We start from the raw sequence: 26,671 nt of genomic DNA, 5'->3' as shown, positions 1-26,671 counted from the left end.
TAGGCGAAGAGGCGGAGTCGGAAGGGCACCAGGGCGCCCTCCCCATAGGCCGGCGCGGCCAGGGAGGCACCCGCGCGGCCCTGTGGTCTGGGTCCCCAGGCCTCCCCTCCGACTCTCCTTCGGTGTCCTGGTCCATCTCGGTGAATTATGATGTTGGGTCTTCGTTTCATCGAATTCCGAGAATATTGCCCGAACAGCCTTTCAGGAACCAAAAACAACAGAAAACAGGAACTGGCACTTCGGCATCTTGTTAATAGGTTAGTTCCGGAAAATGCATCAAAACGATATAAAGTATGAACAAAACATGTAGATATTGTCATAAAACTAGCATGGAACATCAGAAATTATAGATACGTTGGAGACGTATCAAGGGGCTGCGTAGCCAAGCTTCCAGGCCATGGGATCTACAGGGAAGGATGCGGTGGCTCTGGGCGGTGGTCGCGCGGCGAAGGTGGTGAGCGGAATCAACCGGAGACGGCCTGGCGCCGGCGGCGGGTGAAATGGGGAATGGGAGGCGGACGGGATTGGGGCGTTGATGAACCGATTTCTTTAGGTGAAAAACTGCGGGGGCGTTTTTGTAAAATTACCCACCCGCCCAGTTTTTCGGGTCGGAGGGAGTATCATAATTGTAGGGTTGCTTGAGAGGAATATCTTTGACCTCTACCTCCCTGAGTTCGATAAACTTTGGGTGATCCACTTAAGGGAAACTTGTTGCTATTCTACAAACCTCTGCACTTGGAGACCCAACACTATCTACAAGAATAGAAGCGTGCGTAGACATCAAGCGGCCACGCTTCAAAAAATTTGTGGCGAACAAAATGAGCTAAAGTGGGACCCCAGGAGGTCAAAAGGTTGGGAAAGAGGCTAGGTGGCGCGCCCTCCCCCTTTGGGCGCGCCACTGACACTCTTTCCCATCCCGAGCATCCGTTTCGCCTCATCTTTTGGCGAACCGACTTAATTTTCCCTAAAAACTACTATATATATATATGACCCTAGGTGTTTTCATCGAGGCGACTGCGGCGTAGATAGAAAATATGGAAACAAAGAGTCAGCGGGCTCTACCGGTAGAGATCGGAGGGGGAAAACGCTGCTGGAATCGCGTCCGGTGGACTTCACCCCCCTCCGGTGAAGGCATCAGCACCATCTTCATCAACATCTACAACAACTCTTCGTCATCCCCCTCTGTAATCTTTTGGAAAATATGATGTATAATGCAATATATTGTTTTCCCATGATCTATTGTATCTCTATGTTGATGTTTGAGTAGTGAATTGTTCATGGCAATTGTTATATAGTTTGTTGTTGGTTGCATAGAAGTATTTGTTATCTTCTATGAAGATATTTTGTACTGATATATGAGTGCACACATATGTCGGGGGGGTGCAAAAGGTTGTCACCGTTGCATGTTGATAAGGAGAGGGACTACCGGAGTTGACAGAAACCTAGACCTAATTCTTAGCTAGATGCATGTTAGCGGGGGTCCAATTATGGGGACTTTTCAACTTACATCGGTGGTTGGACTTTATGCCTTAATAGTTCCTTTGTTTGCTCATGAAAATGGCCTTAGGATCAATCACTAGGGATGTATTTGCGCATATCCATGGCTACACCTATCTATGGCTCCTCTCTAGAAGAAACACTAAAAAGACTATAATTAGCTTCACTAATTATGACAACCACACAAATGAAATAAAATTTTCCTGAACACTTGCTCTCTTGAGATACTCCACTTTACTTCCCTTATTCATCTCATTGCATTTTTCTTTATTGCACTTTACTTGTCTTGCATTTTAATATCAGCACTTATAGTTTCTAGTAAAAACCTCTACACACACAATATCTCCTAGCTTTGCATAGAAGGCCATATAAGTAGGTTATAGGGCTTTAGAGAATAGATAGTTTACATTTAGCTCCTCGTGGGTTTGACACTCAAATACTTATCGAATTTTACTGCGATGATCCCCTGCACTTGGGGGTTATCATATGCGTGAAGATCCTATGGCGCCTATAATTCTTGGTAGGCCGTTTTAAAGAACAATCAAAGCCTTGCTAAACTTGCATGAAGGGAATGTTAGAATAGGACTACCATTCAGATAGCAATTGGTAGTTCCCTCCCCTAGAAAGAAGAATGCTAAAACTAATGATGATGGGATCATAACTTTGAAAGATAGTTACTTTGGAGTGGGTGTTCCACTTCCAAAACCCAAATGATCACCATCTGGATCAAGCTAACTGACCTTAACTAGAAGTCTTTCATGGGAGGAAACCCATGTGAAATAAAAGTTCTTATATTCATGCAAGTTAGTGTTTTCGTTTTGTTTAGTTTATTTTTTGTGTGATAATAAAGAGTGTCTGAAGATACTATGCAGAGAGGAGAAGAATATGTAAAAGGTGTAATTATGCATTGTCAGTGTTATTTCGAAGTTTGATGATGTGCAAAGCCATGCTAAAACTTTTGTTTAGGAAAATCAAGTTTTCCACGCAATAGTCAACTTAACAAGCACTATTACGGGTGGAGATGCCCATACCACGCGCTTGTACCACATGTCCACATCGGCGAGGAAAATATGAAAATTCCATATTTTGCTAAAGGGAAACAATGGGTTTAAAGAGCGCTTCTACGGGCATATCCGGACATACCGCACGCCCGTACCACTTTTCGAAATCATCAAGTTTTACAGAAAGTCAATGCGAGCATAACAACCACTGGTATGGGCACACCCGGTCGTACGGTGTGCCCGTACCAGCTTCACCGCCTGGGAGGTCGGTTACCTCTAATGAACCAAATTCTGGTATAGGTAGGGCCCGACCATTCTGCCCACCCGTACCAAGTCACAACCGCCATATACATGGCTTGGGAGGAGGTGACCCTAAACCAAATACACCTATCTCTCTTTCTTCTTCTTCCTCCAAACCTCAAAATACCTTATTTGGATGTCCACCTCTACTCGTTTTTTATTCGATTACTCACACACAACGATCCAAGGTACGTTTCTCCTCCGACCCCTCACTTATTTGCATCAAAACCTTGCTCTATCTTTTTTCATTATCAATCTATGCCTATACTTGCCATGAATTGTTTTTCTTAATGCACATGATTATTTTTGCTATTTAGGGGATATTCTTTTATAGATTGTGTAGAGGATTATTGGTTGCTTATTTATATTGGATCAGAAGTTTAATTATAGATCCTCCCTCATACAACTATATCCCGCTATTTGTACTATGTTATTGCTAGCACCTTGTAGGCTCGTGGTGAATTTACAAGAGTTAATGAAGAGTACATGATGGTCCTTGCAAAAGCTGCTATCCAAACTGTAACTTGACACTGAACTTGGGAGCCATTCTCTTATTCTATTTGGAGTTTTAGTCTCATCAAACCCGTGGTCCCACTTGCCGCGAGGGGGTGATCACCGTCCTGGCTAGATCACCACATATCAACATAGGTAGCTTACAACCATTGGTAGGTGTTCATCGTCTTGGTTTAGCTACTCTTTATGCTTGTGTCATGGTTAAGAAGAGACAAGGTAGATATTTTATTATCATGCCTAGAGCCGATCACTTGATTGCCGCTCTTGTTCCTAATGGTCTATTGTCTATCTACGATGGACGTTTGCATTATGATGAGCATGTTGAAGCAAATCTACCCCAACAAGAGGTGCCCGAATAAGATGATGAAGAAGAAGAACAAGCAGGGCCAGAACAGGAGTACATCCACCAAACCCCTACACCGTGTATGAAGACATGCACATGCTTGAAGGCAACATCCAGAACATGAGCAACCTTGCCATTAACCTTCGAGACTCCGCTGCAAACCTCGTGTCGCAGTTCAGCCATTGGAGTGGCCAATAGAATTTGGAGGATTTTCCTCCACCGCAACAACGAGCATCAAGCGGGCTTGCAAAAGCCTAAGCTTGGGGATGTGTTCCCTAAGAATTTTATTTGTGTAATAATAAGGTTGTATTATAGCTCCATGTGAATTTTGAAACACTCATATTGGATTTTTCTATTTGGAATCGTCTTAGCTTCTTAGGCCCAATTCCTCCTAGGGAATAGTAAAGCTTCACAGGGTCTTTCTGTCTAGGTGCATGTAGTCTGCATCTTCACAGACATGTCTATTTCACCGAGCCTCTCTCCAAGACAGTCCCTAGATCGTTACGTCTTTAGTGCGGGTCGAAACTTATCCGACAAGGAATTTTGCTCATTCCTGCCTAGACAATTAGACAGCCAACCTGTAATCATAACAACCCAATTACTATAGGAATCCAAATGAGCATTCCCATGTAATATTACAGGCTCCCCATAGCAATGTCGTATTTTTGTTCAGTCATTTTCTCTTATAACCTCACTAAGGAGGGAGTCATTTTCATTGTTACCGTCCTGGCTATTAAAATTAGGTTTGCTTGCCTAGGACTTGATCTTGGCACCTATCCATTTTCCAACACTTTGATTTTTTATTTTTTTTTGTCTCTCTTTTTTATTTGTTTTATTTTACCTTACTTTTTCGCCAATACTTTATTTTCTTTAATCCCAATTAACAAAAATACTTTTCCTTTTATCTTTATTCGTGAGAAGTGGATTCCTATTTGCCCTTGTTGCTTCAATATTACTAATGAGAGTGATCTACTCCAAGTTTTGAAGCAACACATCGTAAGGAAGAGAAATGTAAAGTCACTTGTGAGAGGTATGTCTTATTTCTCCCACTTTGGAAGTTTAAAATATTTATGCTAGCTTAGTAGTATTTTTTAAATGTTGTGCTAGTGGTATTAATCCAAGGGAGCTAGAGTAAAGCTTTTTATTTGTATGGATAATTAGTTGTGTAAGCTTTTACTCTAGTTCTTGTAGTTAACCGAGTCTTGCCATGGAAATACTATTGGCAAAAAATATAACAAGAAAAAGTCTACAATTATGATTAGTATGTTGAGAGTTTAACCTTGTAGATGCTGAACCCCATAGATAAGATGATATACTTGATGATACTTTTGATAAGACTTTGTTTGATGGAATTGAATGACCTATCAATCAAAGAATAATATTGCTTTATGCATGCTCAAATATATAAATATATATATATCTCTTTTCGCACTACTGGTTTGCCACAACTCCCCTGGCCCACGAACGATTCTCATAGAGAAAACTCTTGGATTTTTGCTATTGGGTTGAATAACATTCATAGCAGCAACGCTATAATGGTGAAAAGTATGGCATTCTCAAGGATTGCGTTGCAAACAAAAAGTGAAACAATGCTTTCATAACCGAGGTGGTTATACAATTTTTTTTGTCCAAGTCTATTCAACCCAACAAATTGACTAAGTTTGGGCATGGTCTCGTTACTACAGAGTTGAAGTTCTTGAAAGGCGAAAGACTGGAAATAAGTATTTGATAGACTTGATTTGTACATTTATGTGGGTGTGAGTGAGATACTCCATTGTTATGATTAATATGAAATTTTCAAGGTTTCCTTGGCAAGCTGAGAGTTGATTAGAGGAATTAAATATTTTTCTTAATGCCTAGTTATCTATGCTTACAAAATCTTTATTTTGATTGTCTTGATTTAACAAAGCTTGTATGATGTTGATGCATGCAAAATGCATACACGAACTTTGTAGTTTATTGATGCATATTCCCACATATTATAAACTTATATAATGTTATTCATTTTTGGGGATTTACCAATGATCCCCTTTATTTTGGTTGTAACTCTGCAGAACAGAAATTTCTTGTTTTGTGTATTTTTATCTTTCAAGGACCTAAACGGAGTCAAATACACCTGTGATTTTTTGAGGATTATTTTTACGCGAAGACAATGACCAGGAGCACTTGGACCTCGGGAGGGGAACCCGGAGGCCAAAAAAAGCCTAGGTGGCGTAGGGCCCACCCTAGGCATCACCGCCCATGCTTGTTTCCTCCTAGAGTGTTGCCAGCCATCTGTTTTCATCTTAAACTTGAAGTCTTGACCTAATAATGCCTATAAAAAGGACCCCCGGAAGGCGTTCTCGAGGGATGCGATCGCGAAAACACATAAACACCAAAACAGAGCCAGCTCCAATGAAGATTGGAGAGGGAGCCACCACCGGAGCCGCCACCGGTGGGATCTCTCCCTTCTCCAACATCTCCACCATTATCACCATGATGAAGAGGGAGTAATCCACCTCTGGACTATAGGTTTGTGAAATTAGCTTTATCTATTTCTCTCTTGTTCTGTCATTTATTTAGTACCATATGAGATACCCAACATGATTATGGTCATCTATGTAATTCTTAAGTGGTGCATCTTTATTCTATGAGTTGACATTTGAGTTTGGAATTCTATTATGTGTGAGATGTATTATTAGATGCATATTATGTACCCTGTTTTTAATTACTTGTTTTGATCCAACATGTCTGAGAGGGTGCGTGTGGGGGAAGTGTGTATTATTTGGAGTAACATGGTGGTGGTGATTGGGTAGTGACAACAAATTCAAGATTCACTATGGTATTTACCTTTCTTTTGTTACCTCACTAGGGATTAAGTGAATGCATTTTTTATAATCATGTAGTGACAACTAAGATAATCTCCTTTACTCAAAGTAGAACATTTATTCAAACATCAGGTCAAAGTACCAAAGGCTATACCTTGTTTGTTCTTATTTCTAGATTGCATGAACTTTGCCCTTTCTAAAGGAGTATAAGAGAGATGTGTTGCATCTTTTCTAAAATAAGACGTGATGCCCTTATGAATTCTTATCATACATATAATTAAGTTTCATCAATATTATATTTCTCGTGATTTTTTTATCACCATTACACGTTATGAGAGAATAGTCAAGTGACCCCATGAACCTCGAGCCATTTTTTATTATAAGAAACAAATTTCCAACACTTTTATCACCTTTTATATTTTATGAATTAATTAAATATGAAAATACAAAATACTTTTATTATTAGAAAACGCAAACAAAAACCCAAAAATACCTTTATCTTATTGTTTTCTACTTTCCTTGTCTAGTCATAGATTGTTTTACTTTATTTATTTACATGTTTATTTTAGTTTTCCTAATACGAAACCTTGTGCTTGATAACCACACGGTGGAGTTGGGGACACAAGACAAAGACTTTGTTTTGTAGGTTGCTAGAAGAGGAGAAGCAAAAGACATCTCTCTGCCAATTCTCCGATAGTGATATAAACCCTTGAGTCACCCTTGTGGGGGAAAGACGCTTGCTACAACATTCTTCACTTGGAATGCCAACGAGTTGGTACACATGGAGTTGTTGTCATCCGATGTTCTTGCACTTAGTCTATCTATGCTAAGCTTTCTAATGAAAGGAATGGTGGAGACACGAGACTACCAATTGTAAGTTAACTTGCTTTCTCCTTATGATTTTTGGTTTCTTGCTCGAGGACGATCAAGGTTTAAGCTTGGTGATGTTGATGGATGTGAAAATAACCATCTTTATCCGTGCTTAAATCATATATTAAGCAAGCAATTGATGAATAGCTCTCTAGCCTTGCTAATAATGACTAATTATTGCAAAGATGTGCAAATCATTGGTTTAAATTGTATGATACAGGAAATCACATTCTTATGGAAAAATCAGGAGCAAAAAGGGAAGAATCATGAGTTTTCAATCGCAGAAGTCAACCACGGTCGAAGAGTTGTATCCAGTGGTGTTAACGATCACTGGTAGAGGCGGGGCTGGCCCGTACTACCCGCCTGTACCATGCGGCAACAACTTCTCTAGGTGAACCAAGAAACTTTCTTGAAGGCACCTATATATTTTGAGACTCCTGCCGTCGCACAGAGAGCTGCCATTTTCAGATTGCATCAGAAACACACCGAGGAAGATCCACTGCTTCACCTCCACCATTGTTCATCATCCCCATCTCCAAGCCATCTCCATCTCATATCCATAGCCATAGATTGTAAGGGATCTCCTCGCGATTAGCGACCTCGTAGAAATATCTGGTTTCAATCTAAGTAATTCTACAATGTTTTCTTTCATTGATCTTGTTATTATGAGTGACAAAGTGAGTAGTCCTCAGGGGCCGTGGGTTGAGGATTAGCCTCGCAACGATTATACGCATCTAATACATGTGGGAATATTGTGTGGTGATTTCAATAGAAGATTTTATTTTGTATCATTGTCTCTTACCTCAATCCGAGGACTTGTAAGGTACCCAAGAACCCGATGATTGATCAAGTTTTGAGGTGTGATAACTGGTAAACGACGTCTACGTGCAAAATCCAGTGACAAGTACAATATGTGTTTAGTGATCCACTTGGGAACAACAGTAATATAGCCATACTTAATGCTTTGGTCCGTATTTTACTTAATAATCATTGATATCCCGGCGCTTCGTGGTATAACAGTTAGACCAAGAGAATTATTTACAAATGTATTACCCATAAATCCTATCATATTATATAATCTACACATGAATGTGCTTAATTTTATATTTATCCCATATGTTTGCATTGCTGCAGGTAAAACTTCAACCCTGGCCTATCTCCATCCATCGACACAACTCTAGATACATAGTAAGTTGGAAAGGTTCGATAAACATAAGATAAAATTTATTAGCAAGTCTCGTAAACGTTCCTTAACCATCAACAATTATTTCCCAAGGTCCGAAAAATCTAGATCTACTAGAAAAAAGCTACTATACTACATCTGCTTATCCATATCGAAGTATCCGGATCGAAGGTATCAACTACCAAAACGACTCGGGAGTTTTGCCCCTGATCTTGGGGCTAACACTTTAGTGAAAATCTTTGACACACTACGAACTAAAATTATGGGCCTGAAGACGGATGGCACACACACTTCCGGTTTTTTAGGAAGGAGTACCGTGTTGGTGCCATTGACTTGATCCAGAACTTGGCCATGTAGATTGTATAAGGCAGTGAAAGCCTCCATCAGGCCATATTTAATGATGCTCTAGTATTTATAGAATGCTGATTATGTATCCGTCAAGGGCTGGGAGCTTTTAAATTTGGCATTTCATTGATCGCCTCCGAGGTGTTGATTCTGTGAATTTTAGTACAAGTTTTGTAGGTTGTGCTGCTCCATGATGAGTGCATTTTATATAGTGTTTTGAGCCTAATTTTTCGTTATAAAATATCTCATCACGTGCTCTATCTAACAATAGTTGAGTACTTTATACATGATTACTTGTCTTCATCGTTTTTCATATGAGCTTTGGACAATTAGTAGTTTTATTAGAATTTTTTTCTTGTATTTGATGTGTGTAGGTGTTTTGGGCATTTATAAACAAATTTAAAGCACATTGAAAGGAGCCAAAAGGAGGCAATATGGAAGAGTTACAGTCTTACAGACACCATGACATAGCCATTTCAAGGATGGAAAAAGTGATATTTTCCATCATAATATATTAAAGATCCAAAACCATGGTGTTGTTTCCCTTGTCCATACAAATACAACGAGCCAAAGCACACACCTATCAGAGTCTGTGTGAGGAAATGACACCCAAATACAGAGGGAAATCATAAGGTTTAAAGGCCAACGGTCACCCTTGATTTAGACTTGTAATCATTCATTCATTCATACAACATTCACATTATTGCTATGATCATGCCTTGTACCTCCATCTGTGAGTAGGTTCATTTGTTCTTGAGGAGATGGAGGAATCCTAGCTATACATTATAAACTGAAATAAAGATTGCGGTGTATTTATTTATAGCATGTTTGTAGTGGTTTTATTTAACGATATTCGACCACACAATAGTTTTCCCTCTTGGAGGAAATCATCATTAATTGTAAGTAGTTTGTGGTTTGGGGTGAAAGTGAGAGAGTTCCATCACATTCCATCAACTACTATCAACGAGGGATAACGGAGATCCTAGAACTACATCCGTAACCATGGGGAGACCTTTAATCACTGGTGAACTCCGGCGACATGCTAATATCGGAGGAGTGGTGGTGGTTACGCGAGGTGTATAGCGCATAACGTGTTTTTTGTGCACCTTTATCCGACTCCGGCCATACATACAAAGTACACGGCCATTATAAATCCTAATCATATTTGAAGCTATGCTAGTGATGAATCCACAACTCCCCGAGAACTCATGCGACGACAATAATGAAAATTTCATCCAACTTACATTGCAACACAATCAACATAGTTCAAATTGTTCAATATATTGCCTATCTAATATATCTTTCACAAGTTCAGATTCTAGAGTTCATAGATGAAATAATTAACTCTGATGTTTAACTTTTTTTCTTAAGCAATAAATTGGTATATAGATCCAATTTGTGGCTAAGCAAGTATTTGGAAGATGACAAACAACCACAATGTCACTTTGACATTTGGGGAAGAGCTCGGGCGCCGCCCTACCCTCTCTTGCAGCTCACACAACGTGCCCTCCCCTACAGCTTGGAGAGAGGTGCCCAACCCCTCCCTTGCAGCACTTCCCTAAATATTTTTCCAGCTCCGTCGTTGGAAGATTGGCTTGATTGCCATCTTGGACAAGTACTGAAATCTTGACGTTTGGTTCTGTTTTGCACTTCGTCACTTTGATTAAGTTGGCTACTCAATTTGTAAGTATAACAAGCTGTTCATTTGCTTCTGGACGTTGTTGCATTTTCCAGGTTCATCGCCAATGCTTGATTTATTTTTGTAACAAACCATGCACTATTTTCTTCTTAATCTTCTTATGGATGTACAATGGTGTATCTCCATTCTAATCACAAGCTTCTCCCTATAACATGTCCTTTTGTGGTGTTTGCAAGTTTCTGAATGTTCAAAAATACAGTATGCTTATTGATTTAACTATAGATGAACAACATGGATTATTCAACGTGCAACAACAATGATGAAATTTTCATCCAACTTACACTGCAACACAGTTAACATAGTTCAAATCCTTCAATATATTGCCGATCTGGTATATGTTTCACAAGATCAGATCCTAGAGTTCGTAGAGGAAATAATCAATTCTAATGTTTATATTTTCTTAAGCAATAAATTGGTATGTAGATCCAATTTGTGCCTAAGCAAGTATTTTGAAAATGACAAACGACCACAATGTCCAGTTCGGCGTTTGGGGAATTTATAAGTTGATAGCTACCTGCATTCTATTTTGTGATGCTTAGTCTTCTTCTGAATCTGGTTTTGTAAATGTTTCTTTATGTGGTTGATATTTTTGGTTAGGATGGTTGGCCGTTGGCATGCTCACTGCATGTAACAAAACTTTTTTTTCTGTTAGCCCTATGTATATGTTTATTTTTTTCATAACAACGCAAGTATGTTTTGTTAGTCTATTGATGATGTCAATATTGTTTTGTTTTAGAGTGCTACCCCCATACTCCATGATGTATCTATTTATGACGTATGTTATATCGAAAACATTAAAAACGGTGGCTTCGATTCTGTTCTTTCTAGCCTCCTTCTAGGGCGGCAAGTTCCAAGCCTCCAACCACTGCATACGCGAAGAACATCATGGCATGCGTGCACACTAACACCGTCCTCCCCAAAGTTTGTCGGAATTACAAAACAGCCCCCGTACTCTTTCTTCCTCCCCTCACCCGCCTGCCATCGAGAACCTCCACACGGGCGCCGGAGCGCTCGCCTGATCCCCAACCCCGCCTCCTCCGCCGCCCGCAGACACTATCCCTGCGACCACGATTCCTTACCCACCTCAAGATCGGGGTACAAGGTAAGAGGAGGGGGAGAGAGGGTGAAGGCGGGAGGAGATGCAGAGAGACCGAGGCGTCTCGGCGACTGCTGGGGGCGCCGGCGAGAGGAAGCGGATAGGCGAGGCGATGGACAGGTCCTCTCCGTCAACGTCCTGGGGGTTCTCCGGCGGCCGCGAGAGGGACCGGATCGCCGCCGGGAAGCAGCCGGAGGTGCCACGCTCCGGCGCTGGATCCACCGCCATGTCCAAGGGCAAGCTGTCCGATGGTAAGCTCTGTCCCGCACCATGTTTTTTCTTTATTGTTGGCTGTTTTATTTGTTTTATATGATATGATTTGTTGACCCAACAAGTCCATAGATCAGCCGTGTTCCGCTGCTGGATGACCGGAATGGGGATACTGTGTTCTTTCCTGGTAACTGCTTGTGTTTTGTTGCTTGAGGAGCGAAAGGGTTAGCGAGATAAAGGGACATTTTATGTGTTTGGCTATATGTACATGAAGGGGGGAACAATGGTGTGCCCAACTATTAGAGCTATTGTAGCATACACTAATAGCATCCTTTCATCGAGATTTTGTAGCAGGAACGCCGAATTTGTCTTGTTCGTATGTTTTATTCACACTTATATGCTTGCCTGTGAGGTAGCTCGAAAATGCAAATATTGATGATTGATGTAGGTTTCTAATTTATGACTTCCATGAAGCAGATAAAAGCATGGTGACACCATTGGCCAGACATGTAGTAATGTTGCAATTCATGGTGAGGGTCATGGGATGTGGCAGGCATGGAAACATTCTAATGTAAACAGATTACCGATAGCACAATGCAAATCATGTACTACTCTCTAGTAATAAATGTAGCTAGTATTAATCTGATATATAACTATTCTTAGGTGCTGGCAGTGACATGGTGCTTTTAAGGGCATTTGGCGTGCATTTTGGTCTGGCATGTTGTGAAGTCCACTTTGTTTGCATATATGCTGAATTTTGTTTTCAGTTACTATCTGTAGGCAACTTTTTGTCAGTCACCAATGCGATAGGCGAAACTCTTCTGGCAAACCAGGACAATGCCTAATCATCTAGTGGGCATATGCTCTCTTAGGCAGGATAAATCAGCTAGGCACACTAGGCAGCGCCTTTTAGAACAATGCTTTCTGTGGTTAGGGCCTTAAGGGGGGTATGCATGTGTTTGCTTGCAAGCTATACTTGGTCATCCAAACAGGAAAATGAGTAGTTCATGCAGGCCATCGAGATACATACTATCATTTATTCCTCTTATAGAATAACTTTGCTACACTACTTTAACCACATTAAGGATAAATAACAGCCACAACTAGCTATGGCTATGGTAACTTGTGGTTTTAATGAACTTCTCTATTCTCCTGTATGACTGCACCTCATCATTCCTGATGTTGCTTGAGACTGAAGCCTATAGCTATCTTTAGGTCTTGGAACCTCCTAATCCAGTGCATAGGTAGCAGCTACTATCTCTAACAGGGGGATAACCCTGATACCTTTGCGTTACCCACTGTTGACGAAGCTAGAGAGGAGTTTGCCAAAAGTGCACTGCATTTATGTTTTTGTAACAGGTATTTATGAAATTTGGCCTTAGCTAGTACTGGACTTGTTTGACATACATTTTTGTCTGTCTCTTTTTTCAGTGGTACGAAAATCCCACATGTCTTCTGGTACAGTAGGGACTGTGTGTATATTGTTGAATGCTAATATTTTACGCTCTTCAACAATCTTTTCTACCTGTTTTTATCTTAATTTGCTATAATTTAGGTTCTTGTGTTGTTCTTGGTGTTTCCTGTTTCAGTTATAATCTTTGTTTACTAATTTCCTTACAGGAGAGTCAGATACGGACAGCGAAGAATCAGATTTGAGTGGTTCTGATGGAGAAGATACATCGTGGATTTCATGGTTCTGCAGCTTGCGGGGCAATGAGTTTTTCTGTGAAGTTGATGACGATTACATACAAGACGATTTCAATCTCTGTGGGCTGAGCGGTCAAGTTCCATATTATGAATATGCTCTTGATCTGATATTGGATGTTGAATCTTCACATGGTATCTAACTTCTTTTTCTGTTTGATAGTTCAATTTGGAGAAAGCGTGTTATGAAAATAGTACCGGATGATGATACCTATATAATATTTATAACTTAGATATATAACTGGATTCTGTCAGCGCTTTGATCATTTAGTAAACAGTGAATTAAAACTGCCCTGTTTACCATGTCCTGGCCCTAGCTAGTCCACCCAGGCTTTAGCTAGGCTTTTTGGGTGTGTTTACTGTCTGTGTTGACCTAGCCTGACTCAAAAAGGCTGCCAGGTCGATTGAATGCAATGGAAAGTTGATTGGTAGCTTATATACATTTTTACAAAAAGATTGACCCATTAAGGTAATTATTTATTGTTTATAACTTAGATATAAAGCTGGGTTCTGTCAGCGCTTGTTCATCTAATTAGTAAACAGTGAATTAGAACTGTCCTGTCTACCAAGTCCTGGCCCTGGCTAGTTTGGCTAGTTAACGGCTGTATCTAGGATTTTATGGTGTGGTTAGTGTCTTGTGTTGACCTATCCCTACTCAAGAAGGCTGCCAGGTCGAGTGAAAATGCAACTGAAAGTTGATTTGTTAGCTATTTTACTTTGCTTTGCTTGTTTCAATTGTTTCTTTCTCAAGCAAAAATGCATTTTCCCAGAGACAAGAACTTTTGGTACGTTTTATGAAAAGCATGAGACCTGAATCTATATGTATCTAGAGGTAGAATCACATCACAGAAGTGACGAGACATAATATAGTACTGAGTACTCCCTCATTTCATTTTGTAGGTTGTATTATTTTCATTGTTCAAGACTAGGCTTTGACCAACAATTACTTCACTTATATGCAATTTATGTGACATAAAAAAATTGATGATATTACTTTCATATTCAATACTCCTAATATTTATGTATTTTGTATCACGTAAACAATATTGACGGAATAATTGTTCATCAAAATCTTATCTTAATGAATCAAAATATGCCCTACAAAAGGAAATGAGTGGAGTATATGTATATAAAAAGCAGAAGATCTTCCCGCCACCCTTTCGAAATTACGTAAGATGTGAATTCCAAACCGGGCCGGGTTCACAACCTTTTGGCCTACCGTTGGCCCGTTGCACTCGCACCCCCATAATAGTTTTTAATAAAAATATAACAATTTGTTGCATCAGTAAGTTTGTTTCGTCACTATTGGCCTGCAATCAAAATAAGCACTTATGAATCAATAACTGAAGACATAAAAATTGTCACCACTCATCGCATTGTAGCTTACCATTTATGTCCAGTGGCACACATATCACAAGGTAACAGAATAAGGATATCCATCCATATATAGATAGGGATATTATTGTTAGGAAATTATATATTGTAGATTAGTTGCTATTACGGGATATGACTTGGTTAGTTTCCACATTGTTACACTTATATAATGAGGGTTATCATGTCTACTTTAATCAAGGCATGAGTCAACCTAATTCATTTTACTCTTCTTTTTAGCATAGTTAGTAGTAGTTATTCTGGTACGTACGCGTGTACATGCCAATTCATGACTAGCAAATGAACAAGAAAACATCCAGATGTACCATTAATGAATAGTAAAGTATGGATCCGTCGATGAAACAAATAATGACATGTGGATCTGACCTAGATGTGACCACTCTCAGACATCGAGATCTGAAAGATAGATAGTGAGGAGTTCAGTCTTGTAACACTTACCCCACCCTCGTGCATGCTTGTGCTCCGTTGATCTGCGCACATGATGTTCATGCACTGACCAGACTAGGCCCGAGCCAAAGTGGACGATGTTGACGTCACTTCCCTGTAAATGTACACGGTGCCAATGTTGTAGACATGTAGTCGGGCGTTGTTGATGCAGTCGTGCAACCCTCCTTGCGTCGAGCTTGGAGAAGAAAACCATGTGACTTGCTAGCGTGCCAGGGCGGGCATAGACGGTGCATGCGCCGTAAAAGCGAACAGTCGAGGATGCTCGCGCTCGGCTGACGGATGGTCATAACGACGCTCCTGCTCTGCACGATGTCAACTTGGACTCGCTGACCATTGAGACTCGACAAGCTTTGTCTCATGCTCGGTTTGGGCTCTTAGGTTTGAATGTATGTCAATCCATCCCTTAGGCTACAAATAGACAAACCCCCCCTGCTTATCTCCCTCTAGATCCTCTTGTATCCCACTGGACTGACTGACCTAATGATGTATTTGTCTATCCTACCAGATACTTTGTATTGCATCTGGGTGACCTCTTTGTGGTTGGGACTGGTCAGCGCAACCAAACACATCCTTAGTGGAAGAGAACTTTGTTTTACGGGTTATTTGACTCTTTCCTTTGTTTTCTCTCTCTTGTATGTTATGTTGCAACTGCTATAGCTGAAAATGCAGCCTCATAGTCATAGCTGATCAGGAAAATCCCTTGATGTTCCATGCATTCTTTTGTTGTCAAGTTGTCATGCATTCTTTTGATTTCTTCTGCCGACTGTTTTTTGTTTAATGTTGATGCAACAGCCTTACAATGTGATTTTTGTGATGCACAGGTGACATGTTCACAGAAGAGCAAAATGAACTTGTTGAATCAGCTGCTGAGATGCTTTATGGATTGATTCATGTTCGATATATTCTTACAAGTAAAGGGTTGGCTGCAATGGTGAAACTTCTCTTATCTCTCTGAAGAAGTTGTCTTCTGATGGATAAGCTTGGAGGGGTGATTAATCGGTAACTTCCATATTTTATTTTGTGCAGTTGGATAAGTACAAGAACTATGACTTTGGAAGATGTCCGAGAGTTCACTGCAGTGGTCAATCATGCCTCCCAGTTGGCCAATCAGACATTCCTCGTTCTAGCAATGTGAAGATTTACTGCCCAAAGTGCGAAGATCTCTACTATCCGAGATCCAAATATCAAAGCAGTATCCTTTTATTTACAATGAACATGTGCCTTTGAACTGATGCTCACCACATTCTGATCTTCCTGTGAGTAGATAAATCGATAAGTGTCCTCAATTTTTTAGTTGCCTAATTATGCTTTGTTTCCAGTCATCATGTAGCTTTTGCTTGCAGCAATATGTCCAATTAGAATGCTTTTAACTTATCCATTGCACTGAATTGACACCCCACAAAGAGTCATGCACTTCAGGAACCATGTATGAATCCATAGCATAACTAAATCCTTAGGGCAAGAACTTCTATTACTTACCATTCATTCTGGCATGTATACTTTCCATTTGATCTTGCACCTGTAGTTACTGTAGTGCTGTTGGCATGCTTTGCCTTATATTACTTTATGGAACTAACTCAACCCAAAAGTTGAACTAGACTGGGGGAATGAATTTTCACTTGACGTTAAAATGGTTTGTCCAGCTCTGTACTCTTGACTCTTGTGTAGATATTGACGGAGCTTACTTTGGGACAACATTCCCTCACTTGTTTCTGATGTCGTACCCACACTTGAAGCCCCAGAAGCCGTCACAGGAATACATCCCCAGAGTTTTTGGTTTCAAACTTCATAAGCAATAACAAGTTTGAAGATTGAAGGTGCAACAAAAGGTTCACAACAGAATTATCTGATGCTCTGTGCTGCACAGTATTTTCGAGCTGCTCACCTGTGGACGGGAGGCAGTTCGCCACTTGATTCAACTGGTGTAGCCGTGCCTTCTGAGATGTAGCATATCACCGAAATCCACCTGACACCAGGCTGATCTCCCGCTCCCCTACGCCTGACGTTCTGATTTGATGCTTGGTTTGTTTAGCGTAGGTGCATATCCTGTTCTTTACACATCTTATACGTGAGCTTGGCATTTACTAAAGAAGCCATTATGTAGCTTTGTTATGTCTCGGTTGTGTATTATTTATTTATTTTGTTAGACATGTGATTCCTTTCCAGAATATGATGGTAATGGCAAACCCAAAACGTCCAAGCTGCCAGCTCTTATTCTTTACTTTCTACTATTGTGCTTGGATGGAGAGTCATTCCCGGTATGTTTCTAATCTGTTTAGAACATGGTGAATATTGTTGGTTTTGCCCGGAGCCCCATTTGCTATACTTATCAACGTAACAACAGTATCCTCTTCAGTTCAGCACAAGAAAAAAAAAACAGGCACTTTTAGGCAACATAAACACAGGGCCAATTAAAGTATTAACAAAAGCGCGTCTATAGTAACTTGTGACCTAGCAAGGGCCAACAGAAATTTCTTGTGACCTTTCCTTTTTCTTCCTAAGGTTAGATCCAGAAACATAGCAAAAAAAAAAAAAAAAAAAGCTACCTATCTAACCATTTCTTGCTCATGGTCAAGAGACAATTCAGACGCACAAACCAGGACGCCTGAGGCTCTCCCATTGCAGGTCGGACTTTGCACGGATCTCATCCACAGCAGAGTCGCCCCTCTCCACCCTTATCGACTCCAGCATGCTCCGCAGGACCTCGGAAGCAAGGCTCTGGTCCAGCGCAGGACCCACCGGCTCAGCTCCGCCATCCTGCAGCAATACTCCTATCTCCGTCAGAGAGAGCACGTCTTCCAGTATGATTTTGGCAAACAAACGCCCCAAGAACTCGGTTGCTTTCGGAGCGTCAGTCACGGCATCTTCCAAGGTTGAAACAACATGTTGGAACCTGACAGAAGAAGCAGCCACTTATTAATTAGCATGCCAGTCATGAGCGCACACAAGAGAAGTTCGGTTATGAGCAAATGGATCATACCCTTGGAGTAGCGCGCTCTGGCTTAGCAAACTCTCCTGAGACTTGCACAAGTTCACCAAAAGTTTGGCCAAGAGTTCCCTTTCCAGGTCTTTCCTTTCGAACGAGTCATTGATCCAAAGTGATACAAGTGATGGGTAGAAGCTCGGGGCATTCAGTTCTTTCATGCAGAGACCAACCTCCTTTTCATCCTTAGCACTGGGGGCACCAAATAATAGGCAAATGTAAAACCAGGAAGATATCAAAGGTTTTTGGCTACCTTAACCAATAAGCCTTGTTAGATGTATCGATGTAAATTGAGAAGAAATATGTCCATGCAACATTTTCGTATAGAATAACCATGTAAGCTTACACCAAAAAAAAGAATAACCATGTAAGCATTTTTAGCAGGCAGCAGCATATTGTAAGGAACAGAGGCTGAATCAGCGGGGCAGACCATTTTTACTAAGCCGTACCATTCAAATCATTGGACAGCAGTATATTGTAAGGAACTGAGGCTGACTCAGTGGGGCAGGGAAGTTGATGTACAGTTGTCCTAAATGCTCATTTATTTATTTTTATTTACAAACTATTGTTGCAACTATTGAAAATAATTCTACGCACAACATAACACTTACCTTTGTAGGAACTTATGCAGCGAAAGAAAGTTACAGCTATGGAAAACATCGATGAACAAAAAAAAAGCTGACATAGACTTTTGACAATAAATTGCACAAGCAAATTAAATGTTTACCCAATCTAAGGACACAGATCAAAGCTCTTAATTTGAAGTATGTCAAAAATCCTAAATAAAAAATGTATGTGTATAATTGTTGTGTGCCATGTACAGCAGTCAATAGATACATGCATTTCATATTTTAATCCATAATACAATTATGGCTGCTACTGAGGATTGAAAACATTTATTCGATTAACCAAATTTGACAATCGACAAGGGAAATAAAAATTTAGAATCATTATGTCAACCTTTGGTTCTATACAAAGAGCCAGCACCCCTTTCCTAATAAAAGAGCAAGCAATATGATTATGCATACTAACGCATATAAATAGAAGCGCATGTTTGCTAAAACCGTAAAAATAGTGATAGTGAAAACTGACCTGTAGAACTCTTTTATGGTTAATATAGCTTTTTCTTGAAGAATCTCTTCCGGAAAAATTCTTGCTTCACAGCAAATACCCTTAATGTCTGCGGACAGTGTATGCATTTGGCTAACAGGATTGACAGGGGTCACCAGTATAGGTATAGCATGATCTGCAGTTCCCCAGGACTGACTTTTAGGAGTATCGGCAGTGGCATGGAAGTTTGTTTGGCTACTTGTTGCTCCTGCAAATGAACTTTGTTTTGGGCTTTTTAATGTTTGACCATGATGGCTGCTCAGAGGAACATCTGGCAAAATGTTATGTGAAGCTTGCGGCTTCCCATAAAGTGACATTTCTCTTCCTAATTCCCCTTGAGGACTAAGCCGAATGGATTTATCAGATCGCCTTTGATGGAGTGGAACTGACATGACTCTGTTTGAAGTATGATATCTAGTATCTAGATTAACATTCTGGGATCCATAAGCACGGACTTGAGAGGATCCACGAGAAGCAGAAGATCCACGAACACCATAATCCAGAGGAGGCCCTGGTCTTGATGCTGAGCTCATGGAGGTACTGGATGAGTTATAGCTGGGAGAAGAACCTGACCTAGTTGATTGGCTTGTTCTCTGTTTAACAGCATCCCTGTGGACCTCCTCAATCTTCTTTGGCCCTTCAACTTTCCTTCTCTGCCTCCACTTGTTGTTTCTAAGATCAATCACATCTTCCAGCATAAATCTTATACGGGATGATAGCTTTGAATTTGCAGACAGCTTCTGAATAATGTCAAAATAAAAATCAATATGCACCTTTGCCCTGTAATGGTCAATCATCTCCCCAATTGTGCTCATCAATTTGCATAATGCCTCTAGATCTTCCTCGTCTGGGTTTTCCTCATCTGGGTGTTGGTACTCACCCAGTAATTTTTTAATGCATTCATGCATTATTCTCTCAGTCAACATTTTCTTTTTGTACAGTTCGCCAATTAAACGGATATTTCCTAACATGCGCCTCCGTGCTCGGAGCCGTTTCTCTTCTCTCAACCCTTTAGATTGTTTAATTCCCCCCTCTTCTTCAGCCTTGTCAGCTTCAGCTTGCTCTCGTTCCCCTCTTTCAAATTCTTCTTGGCATTTATTTAAGAGAAGTCCCTTAAAGGTGATTTTCTCATCATCCTTCACAAAATTTGGTAGTTCACCAGCCAACGAATAACAAAAACTGGCGTACATCTCACAAAAAGTAGGTTCCATCAAGGCTTTGTCAAATATCTGAGAAATGACTCCATTAAGTGTAACTATGTTATCAATATTCAAATGCTTGACCTGCTCGAAAAGTTTTTCAAAACTTTGAGGGGTCAACTTATTGAGAATAGCTTTCAGCTGCCTCTGCTTTACCTCTTCCTCATCAGACACCTTACCGATTTCATATTTTTTCTCAGCTTTGTGCATAAGTGGCGTTGGTACTTGAGAAGATGACGTACCCTGATTAGTTCTATGTTGCCACTTCTGATCAACAGAACCACGTGACATGCTGCGTTGACATGCTACTTCTTTCACAGCTCTGGAGAGAATCTCACCAGTATACTGGCTGGGTGACTGGTTCTGCGAGACACTTCTTGAGGATCCACGTCCACCACGCTGTGCTGCATCCCAACTAGAAATAGCAGGTCGATGAGCAATGTCAGGAAGTGGATCACGTCCAGAAACAGGAGAAGGATACGATTTTCTCCAGTAATTCTCTTCAAACTTGGTGCTACGCATATGTCGGTTAACTTGGGAAATAGCTGATACTTGATCTTTTATCCTTGCCCGGTTTGGATCATGTTCACTACTGACGTTCATTATTGCATCATAAGTATCAGATCCAATCTTAAAACCTTCCGGCAGATTAATGCAGCTATGTGCAAATGTCAAAAGAAAATCTCGGGAGTATCTTTTCTGGTCATACCCATCTTTGTTTATTTCTGCTCCAGTGTTAGAATTCTTGCAGCTATCGACTCTCAACTTTTCACTAGAGATTTCCGCATCACCTTCCCAATCGGAAAAGTCATTTTTGCTCTGGTTATCATCACTGCTACCAGCCGGAGTGCCCATTTCAGCATCTAGTGTACAGATCTCCTTTAGATCAGCTGTGGAAGAACTCTGAACAACCTTTTTTATTCTAATGCTTGCAAAGTTCTCATTAAGGGAACTGGATGCATTATAAATAGCAGAAGACTTTTGTTCATCAGTCTTAGCATGTATCTCCTTTTTCCTTTTTCTTCTTCCATGCGTAGTTTTCGTTTTGGTTGCTTCCAAAACAGTTTTTTTCGTTTGCACCGTTGTGGAAACGGCAGCAGAGCAAATATTAGATACGCCTGAATCAATACTTTCATGTTCTATTTCCCTGCGAGAGCTGGCTGAATCGGAACCAATAGCTGTAATCCTGGGAACAGTTGCAGTGTCTTGTATACCGTCTTTCAACTTGTTCTCTGGTTGACATGGTCCAATTTGTGCATCTGCAGAAGGTCCGCAGTTTTTATTTGATGACGGAAGATCGCCAATGGATAGCAAGAGACCTGGTTCGGCACATGCAGGAAATCGTACCAATTTACTAAGATCAGTACTATTCTCCGATCCAGAAGCAGTACCTGACATGGTTACATCAACTCGTTCTGCCTTAGACTTGGAGCACGTCAGTTCAGCATTTACAATATATTCTTCTCTCATCAAAGCAACTGAACAATTTGCTTCAGAAGTTTCTTCTAGAAAAGGAACAGGGTCAACTTTGGTATTAAGACCTTCAGGAAATAAACTAGTTGCTGGAAACTTTGGTGGCAGAATTTCCTGTGCATATATCAGCGGAGGCTTCCCTAAGATGCTATCACATTCATATATGGAATTCTTACTATCCAGTGAAGTCTCAGTATCCAGAGATGTCTCAGACTGCAGAGACACAGTTGGATATGACTGGCCTTTGACACTGCATGGTGAAGTTGCTGCAGGTACAGGTGATGATTCTTCTACACCAACGAGTTTTTCTTCAACAGAAGATGTACCATCCACTACACATGCTGGAGTTAAGTTGCAGGATGAGATAATTTGAGGACCTGCAGTTGATGTAGCATCTACTAAAGCTGGACCAGTTTGTGTCTGCTGGGTTAAAACTGATTGAGGACTCATGCTGCAATGTATACCAGATGTTGCAGCTGGTAGTTTGAGATTTGCTTCCCCAGAAAACCTTGACGATGTGGGAGTTTCTGCTACGCAAGAAGGTATGCTTGTATGAGATGATAATTCATTATTTTCAACAATGGAGACGGTGGGTAGCTTTAGTGCACCTTGACCTCGAGAAGATATATCAAATGGCAGTAAGCCTTTGAAATTGGAGACTTCTGAAGCAGAGTGTAAATTGGTCGGCGGCCTAGAATTAGCATCAAGCCAAGGGTTTGGCATAGGAGGACTGATGGAAGTAACTGCCTGGTTAATAGTGGGTTCAAAGCTATGGCTTGGGGGGTGCATTTTGGGCCGCATTTGCCTGTTTGAAACAGGAACAGTACTGGTGTTAGGAAGATAGATGTGTCCTGTATTGTACACGTTCGGCTGGTAATACACCTTATGAAGGGGCTGAAATGTTGGGACATGCTGGGGTGGCTGGTTCATATTATGCAGAGGCATTTGTCCAGAAGAAGCATCCATATAGGGATGGCCACGTCTATTCAGCATGAGCTCTTCATGTGTGTCTGGATGAGTTATCCGGACAGTTCTCTTCTGCTCATCACAACTTCTAGGCTTCTGCTGGGATAGCTCTTGTGTAATCATCATGTTACCCAGTTGAGAAAGGTGAGGAGAAGCTGGAGGTGCACGTCCAAGATCTTGTCCTTGGTGAATGAAGGCTGGCTGTTGCAATGCACCAGGCTGAGCACCATGAACAAAAAATGGCGGTACATGAGGTGTGTTACCCATAGGCATGGCCATTTTCACGGGCAAGGAGCCAGATACAGAACCAATAGGGTGCATTTGCACACCCGGGCCCCTGAATTCAACAGGCACTTGAGGTTGTTTCTGCTGGTAAGCCACATGCAGCGGTCTTCCATTTACTGGAAGCATAAACGGCGGTGGCCCTATGTTGGGAGCATACTGGGGCGGAATCTGGACACTCATCTTGGGCTTCATAGCAGGATACTTGCTCATAGTGTCAGATTGGTTGGCATTGATTGCATCTTTTCTTGTGTCTTGTTTTTGCCAATGTTGATGGGTTGGGGAAGATGGATTTCTGGGAAACACCTTGCGTGAATCCATACACACCTGTAGATCAAACATGTACACTTATGTTCTCATATAGCTGTGAAAGCAACTGAAAGCGAGCTGGCAGAGCCAGAGATACTAACTTTGTCAGCTGGAGGAACAGAATGCAGCACTGGCGTCTGAGGTAATTCAGACTCAGGTACTTTACAGGAATTAGATGAGAATGTTGCTTCCTGCTTTTGCTGCTCTTGGCCAGATGGTAAGGACACAATATTAGGCTTGTCAGATAGTAATTCATGGTGTGCCTGACACCGTAAAATATATAGGTCAGTGATATATATAAGTATAAAGGAAGATATTTCTATATGCAACACTCGCATCAAAATTAGAGAAGCATGATGATCGGAAGATGCAAGCACATCATTGCATGGGTTCGCAAAAGCATGGTTATTTACAACAACGACACAAGTGTAGGATTACAATATACGGGTAGAAGAATGTATCTACGGAGTATTTGACAAGTGCCATAAGAAGTATACAATTCAAGATGTCATTATGGCAAGTTTTTTTTAATCCTGGTTCATTTAATTAAAGTCAGCCGTTCAAAATAGGAAAAGAGTATACACATAATGGAAGTGATAATTTGATAGCATTAGCTCAGAGATAATACATTGTAACAAAAAGAATGCATTCAACTAAATACACCTGGTATGATAAGATAACCGGTGATAAATCAGGAAAGGACCTTTTTGAGTTTATTCTCATTCATATCTGAAGGGGCTGAGGCCGAGCAGGGATCACACTGTAAGAAGATCATCATGAAGTGTTAACCACTGCGTATCTTTGGAAAGTTATTAGCAAGAACTATGAAAATAATCCAAGAAATTGCATACTTGTGTGTTAATGACTCCTGGGCTTAAAGTTCCAAACTGAAGAGTAAATGCAGTGGAGGAATGCTCTGTGATCAATATAACCAAGATATGCCACCTCATTAGATATTGCAGTAAAGTTACAGAAGTATAGAAGGCTTTCTTGATGTCATGCCATTTTTGTTACGAAAAAGGAACATAATGAACCTTCTGAGTGTATTGTTTGTGTTGTAGAATTCGCTGCCCTGGCTCCTTTAGCAGACTCTAAGCTCAGAGTGTCATTCTGATCAGGTAAATTGGGAGGTTTCTGTTTCTCCAATGACCCTAAAGATGCGAAAAATGGAAATCGTCAGCAAGAAAGCGAGTTTTAGCGGCATAGAAAAATACCAGTCCATCATTTCATAAAAAAAGAGGAGGTATCATGATCTCAGTTCCTAAATACTCTGTCATCTATATTTGGTAGAACAGACTACAAAGGACAAATTTCCTGTTTGAGGTCTATAGGGCTTCATACATAAAATATATCTTAATAATTTCAGCAGCGAAACAAAACTAGATATTCAACGATCCACACTCTTGTTCACGGCATGCACACATATAAATACACAAGGATAGACACAGCCAAAAAATGTCACTTAACACAAACATACACACCTTGATTCACTGGTGCTGTGTGTGTATCAGCAGCATTTTCAACAGGGGCACAGTTAGTGGCATTCCCCTGGGGCACCACACACGCTGGCGACCTCGGACGGTACTGCTGCACACTGCCAGGCCTTCCACTGCAAATACAATCCAGATGTTTCATACCCATAAAGAACCAACAACTTAATCAGCACGGTCATGACAAAAACTTTGTAATATATACTGCTTTATTTTGTTAATATAAAAATCACTGTTTTTCCTCAAAAGAAAAAACAAAAATAAACAACATGGCCATGATAAAAACTTAAACAAGGTTGACGAGTCTCACTCCCTCACCTCCGGTTGGGCGGTGAACGCGGTCGTGCCCCCGGAGCCGCGTTCCCACGGCCACCGGAGACAACCCAATGGTGCGTGCCACTGGCACAGCCACGGCCGGGCCTTCGGGCGGTGTTGGTGTGGTCGTTGAAGCGGTCCGGCCGAAACTGGTTTCTGTACATGTATCCCCTCTTCGATTTGATCACTGCATCCGCAAAAAAGGAGTTTAAGTTTTCACCACAATTAGTTCCGATCAGAATCAGTAGCTAGGGTTCGTCCTAGTAGACCACATTGCTATGGAAATTTCCGCGCAAGGAGAAAACACAACAATTCAGGGAGATTCGGCCCAATTAGGTGCAATTATCGAAATCACAGAGGAAAATTAGGGGATACAGAGTAAACAATTCGTGGAGATTGCGCGACGGCATGACCAGAGCCAGTGATACAGAATCAAAAGAAAAGAAAAATCCCCACGCACAACGCGAAGTTCGGGATACGCACGCGATAATCTCATGGAATCAAAAGAAAAACGGCATTACCAATAGGGGAAAGAGCGCAGAAGAAACTATAAACAATAAAAAAAAAAACTCGATAGAGATCGTACGTGAGACGTCCGAGTGCGCGGTGAGCCGGTGATTGAGGTTTAGGGTTAGGGCAACGGGAGTCGAGCAGAGGGGAGGAGGTGAGGCGAAAGGGGGGCAGTTGGGGAGGAAGGCGAGAAGGCCGGAAATTTGGAGGGAAGAGTGGAGCCGAGGAGGAGAGAAGGCGACGCGTGTTGATCGAGGGCGGTGCTTAAGCTTAACCACCTTGTTCCAGGATTAGCAACGCGATTAGCGGCTGGGGTTTAAGCCCTGAACCACTCGGTCATGCTTAGGATCTGCTGGAGAACCACACTGCTTCTGCTACTATGTCGGATCTAGCGTATACTAATTTGTCTCTCTAGTATTTTTCGCCCGGGGAGCGCTAGGCCTCGGGCGACCGATTTGGGGGCAAAATCGGTCGTGCGCGCGCCGTTGGATGACACAGCTGAGGCCGTTGGATGGTCCCGGCCAGTAAATGTCGCTTTCCCCTGACGTCATCCACATGCTCTCCCCGGAAAAGACGTTGTCCACTCTGCTCTCCTTCCCACATCTTCCGAATAAACAACTCGCATAC

The 26,671-nt window shown here is 41.2% G+C and overlaps 2 protein-coding genes across 3 annotated transcripts; one reads left to right on the top strand and one right to left on the bottom strand.

Moving 5' to 3' along the window:
- The first annotated feature begins 11,460 nt into the window (after positions 1-11,460).
- LOC127335789 (casein kinase II subunit beta-1) lies at positions 11,461-17,614 on the top strand. The gene is made up of 5 exons (XM_051362522.2): positions 11,461-11,905; positions 13,485-13,703; positions 16,229-16,338; positions 16,434-16,599; positions 17,076-17,614. Exons 1-5 carry the CDS (start codon positions 11,698-11,700, stop codon positions 17,204-17,206), a joined length of 834 nt encoding a protein of 277 aa, XP_051218482.1. The 5' UTR covers positions 11,461-11,697; the 3' UTR covers positions 17,207-17,614.
- Positions 17,615-17,777: 163 nt separating this feature from the next.
- LOC127335788 (eukaryotic translation initiation factor 4G) lies at positions 17,778-26,354 on the bottom strand. Of its 2 annotated transcripts, XM_051362521.2 has the most exons (11): positions 26,121-26,353; positions 25,538-25,721; positions 25,211-25,338; positions 24,764-24,880; positions 24,581-24,645; positions 24,433-24,489; positions 23,831-23,992; positions 22,781-23,747; positions 19,483-22,699; positions 18,388-18,582; positions 17,778-18,300 (listed from the first exon to the last, which is right to left on the bottom strand). In XM_051362521.2, the coding sequence occupies exons 2-11, from the start codon at positions 25,696-25,698 to the stop codon at positions 17,991-17,993; spliced, it is 5,379 nt and encodes a 1,792-aa protein (XP_051218481.1). In that variant the 5' UTR covers positions 25,699-25,721; positions 26,121-26,353; the 3' UTR covers positions 17,778-17,990. The 2 variants fall into 2 exon arrangements, with proteins under 2 accessions (XP_051218481.1, XP_051218480.1); XM_051362520.2 differs by having other exon boundaries at positions 19,483-23,747; positions 26,121-26,354.
- Positions 26,355-26,671: the final 317 nt, after the last annotated feature.

Source organism: Lolium perenne, chromosome 2 (assembly GCF_019359855.2).
Source record: "Lolium perenne isolate Kyuss_39 chromosome 2, Kyuss_2.0, whole genome shotgun sequence".
NCBI lineage: Eukaryota > Viridiplantae > Streptophyta > Magnoliopsida > Poales > Poaceae > Lolium > Lolium perenne.
The sequence above is the reverse complement of the archived record's forward strand: the minus strand, read 5'-3'. Positions and strand labels throughout refer to the sequence as shown.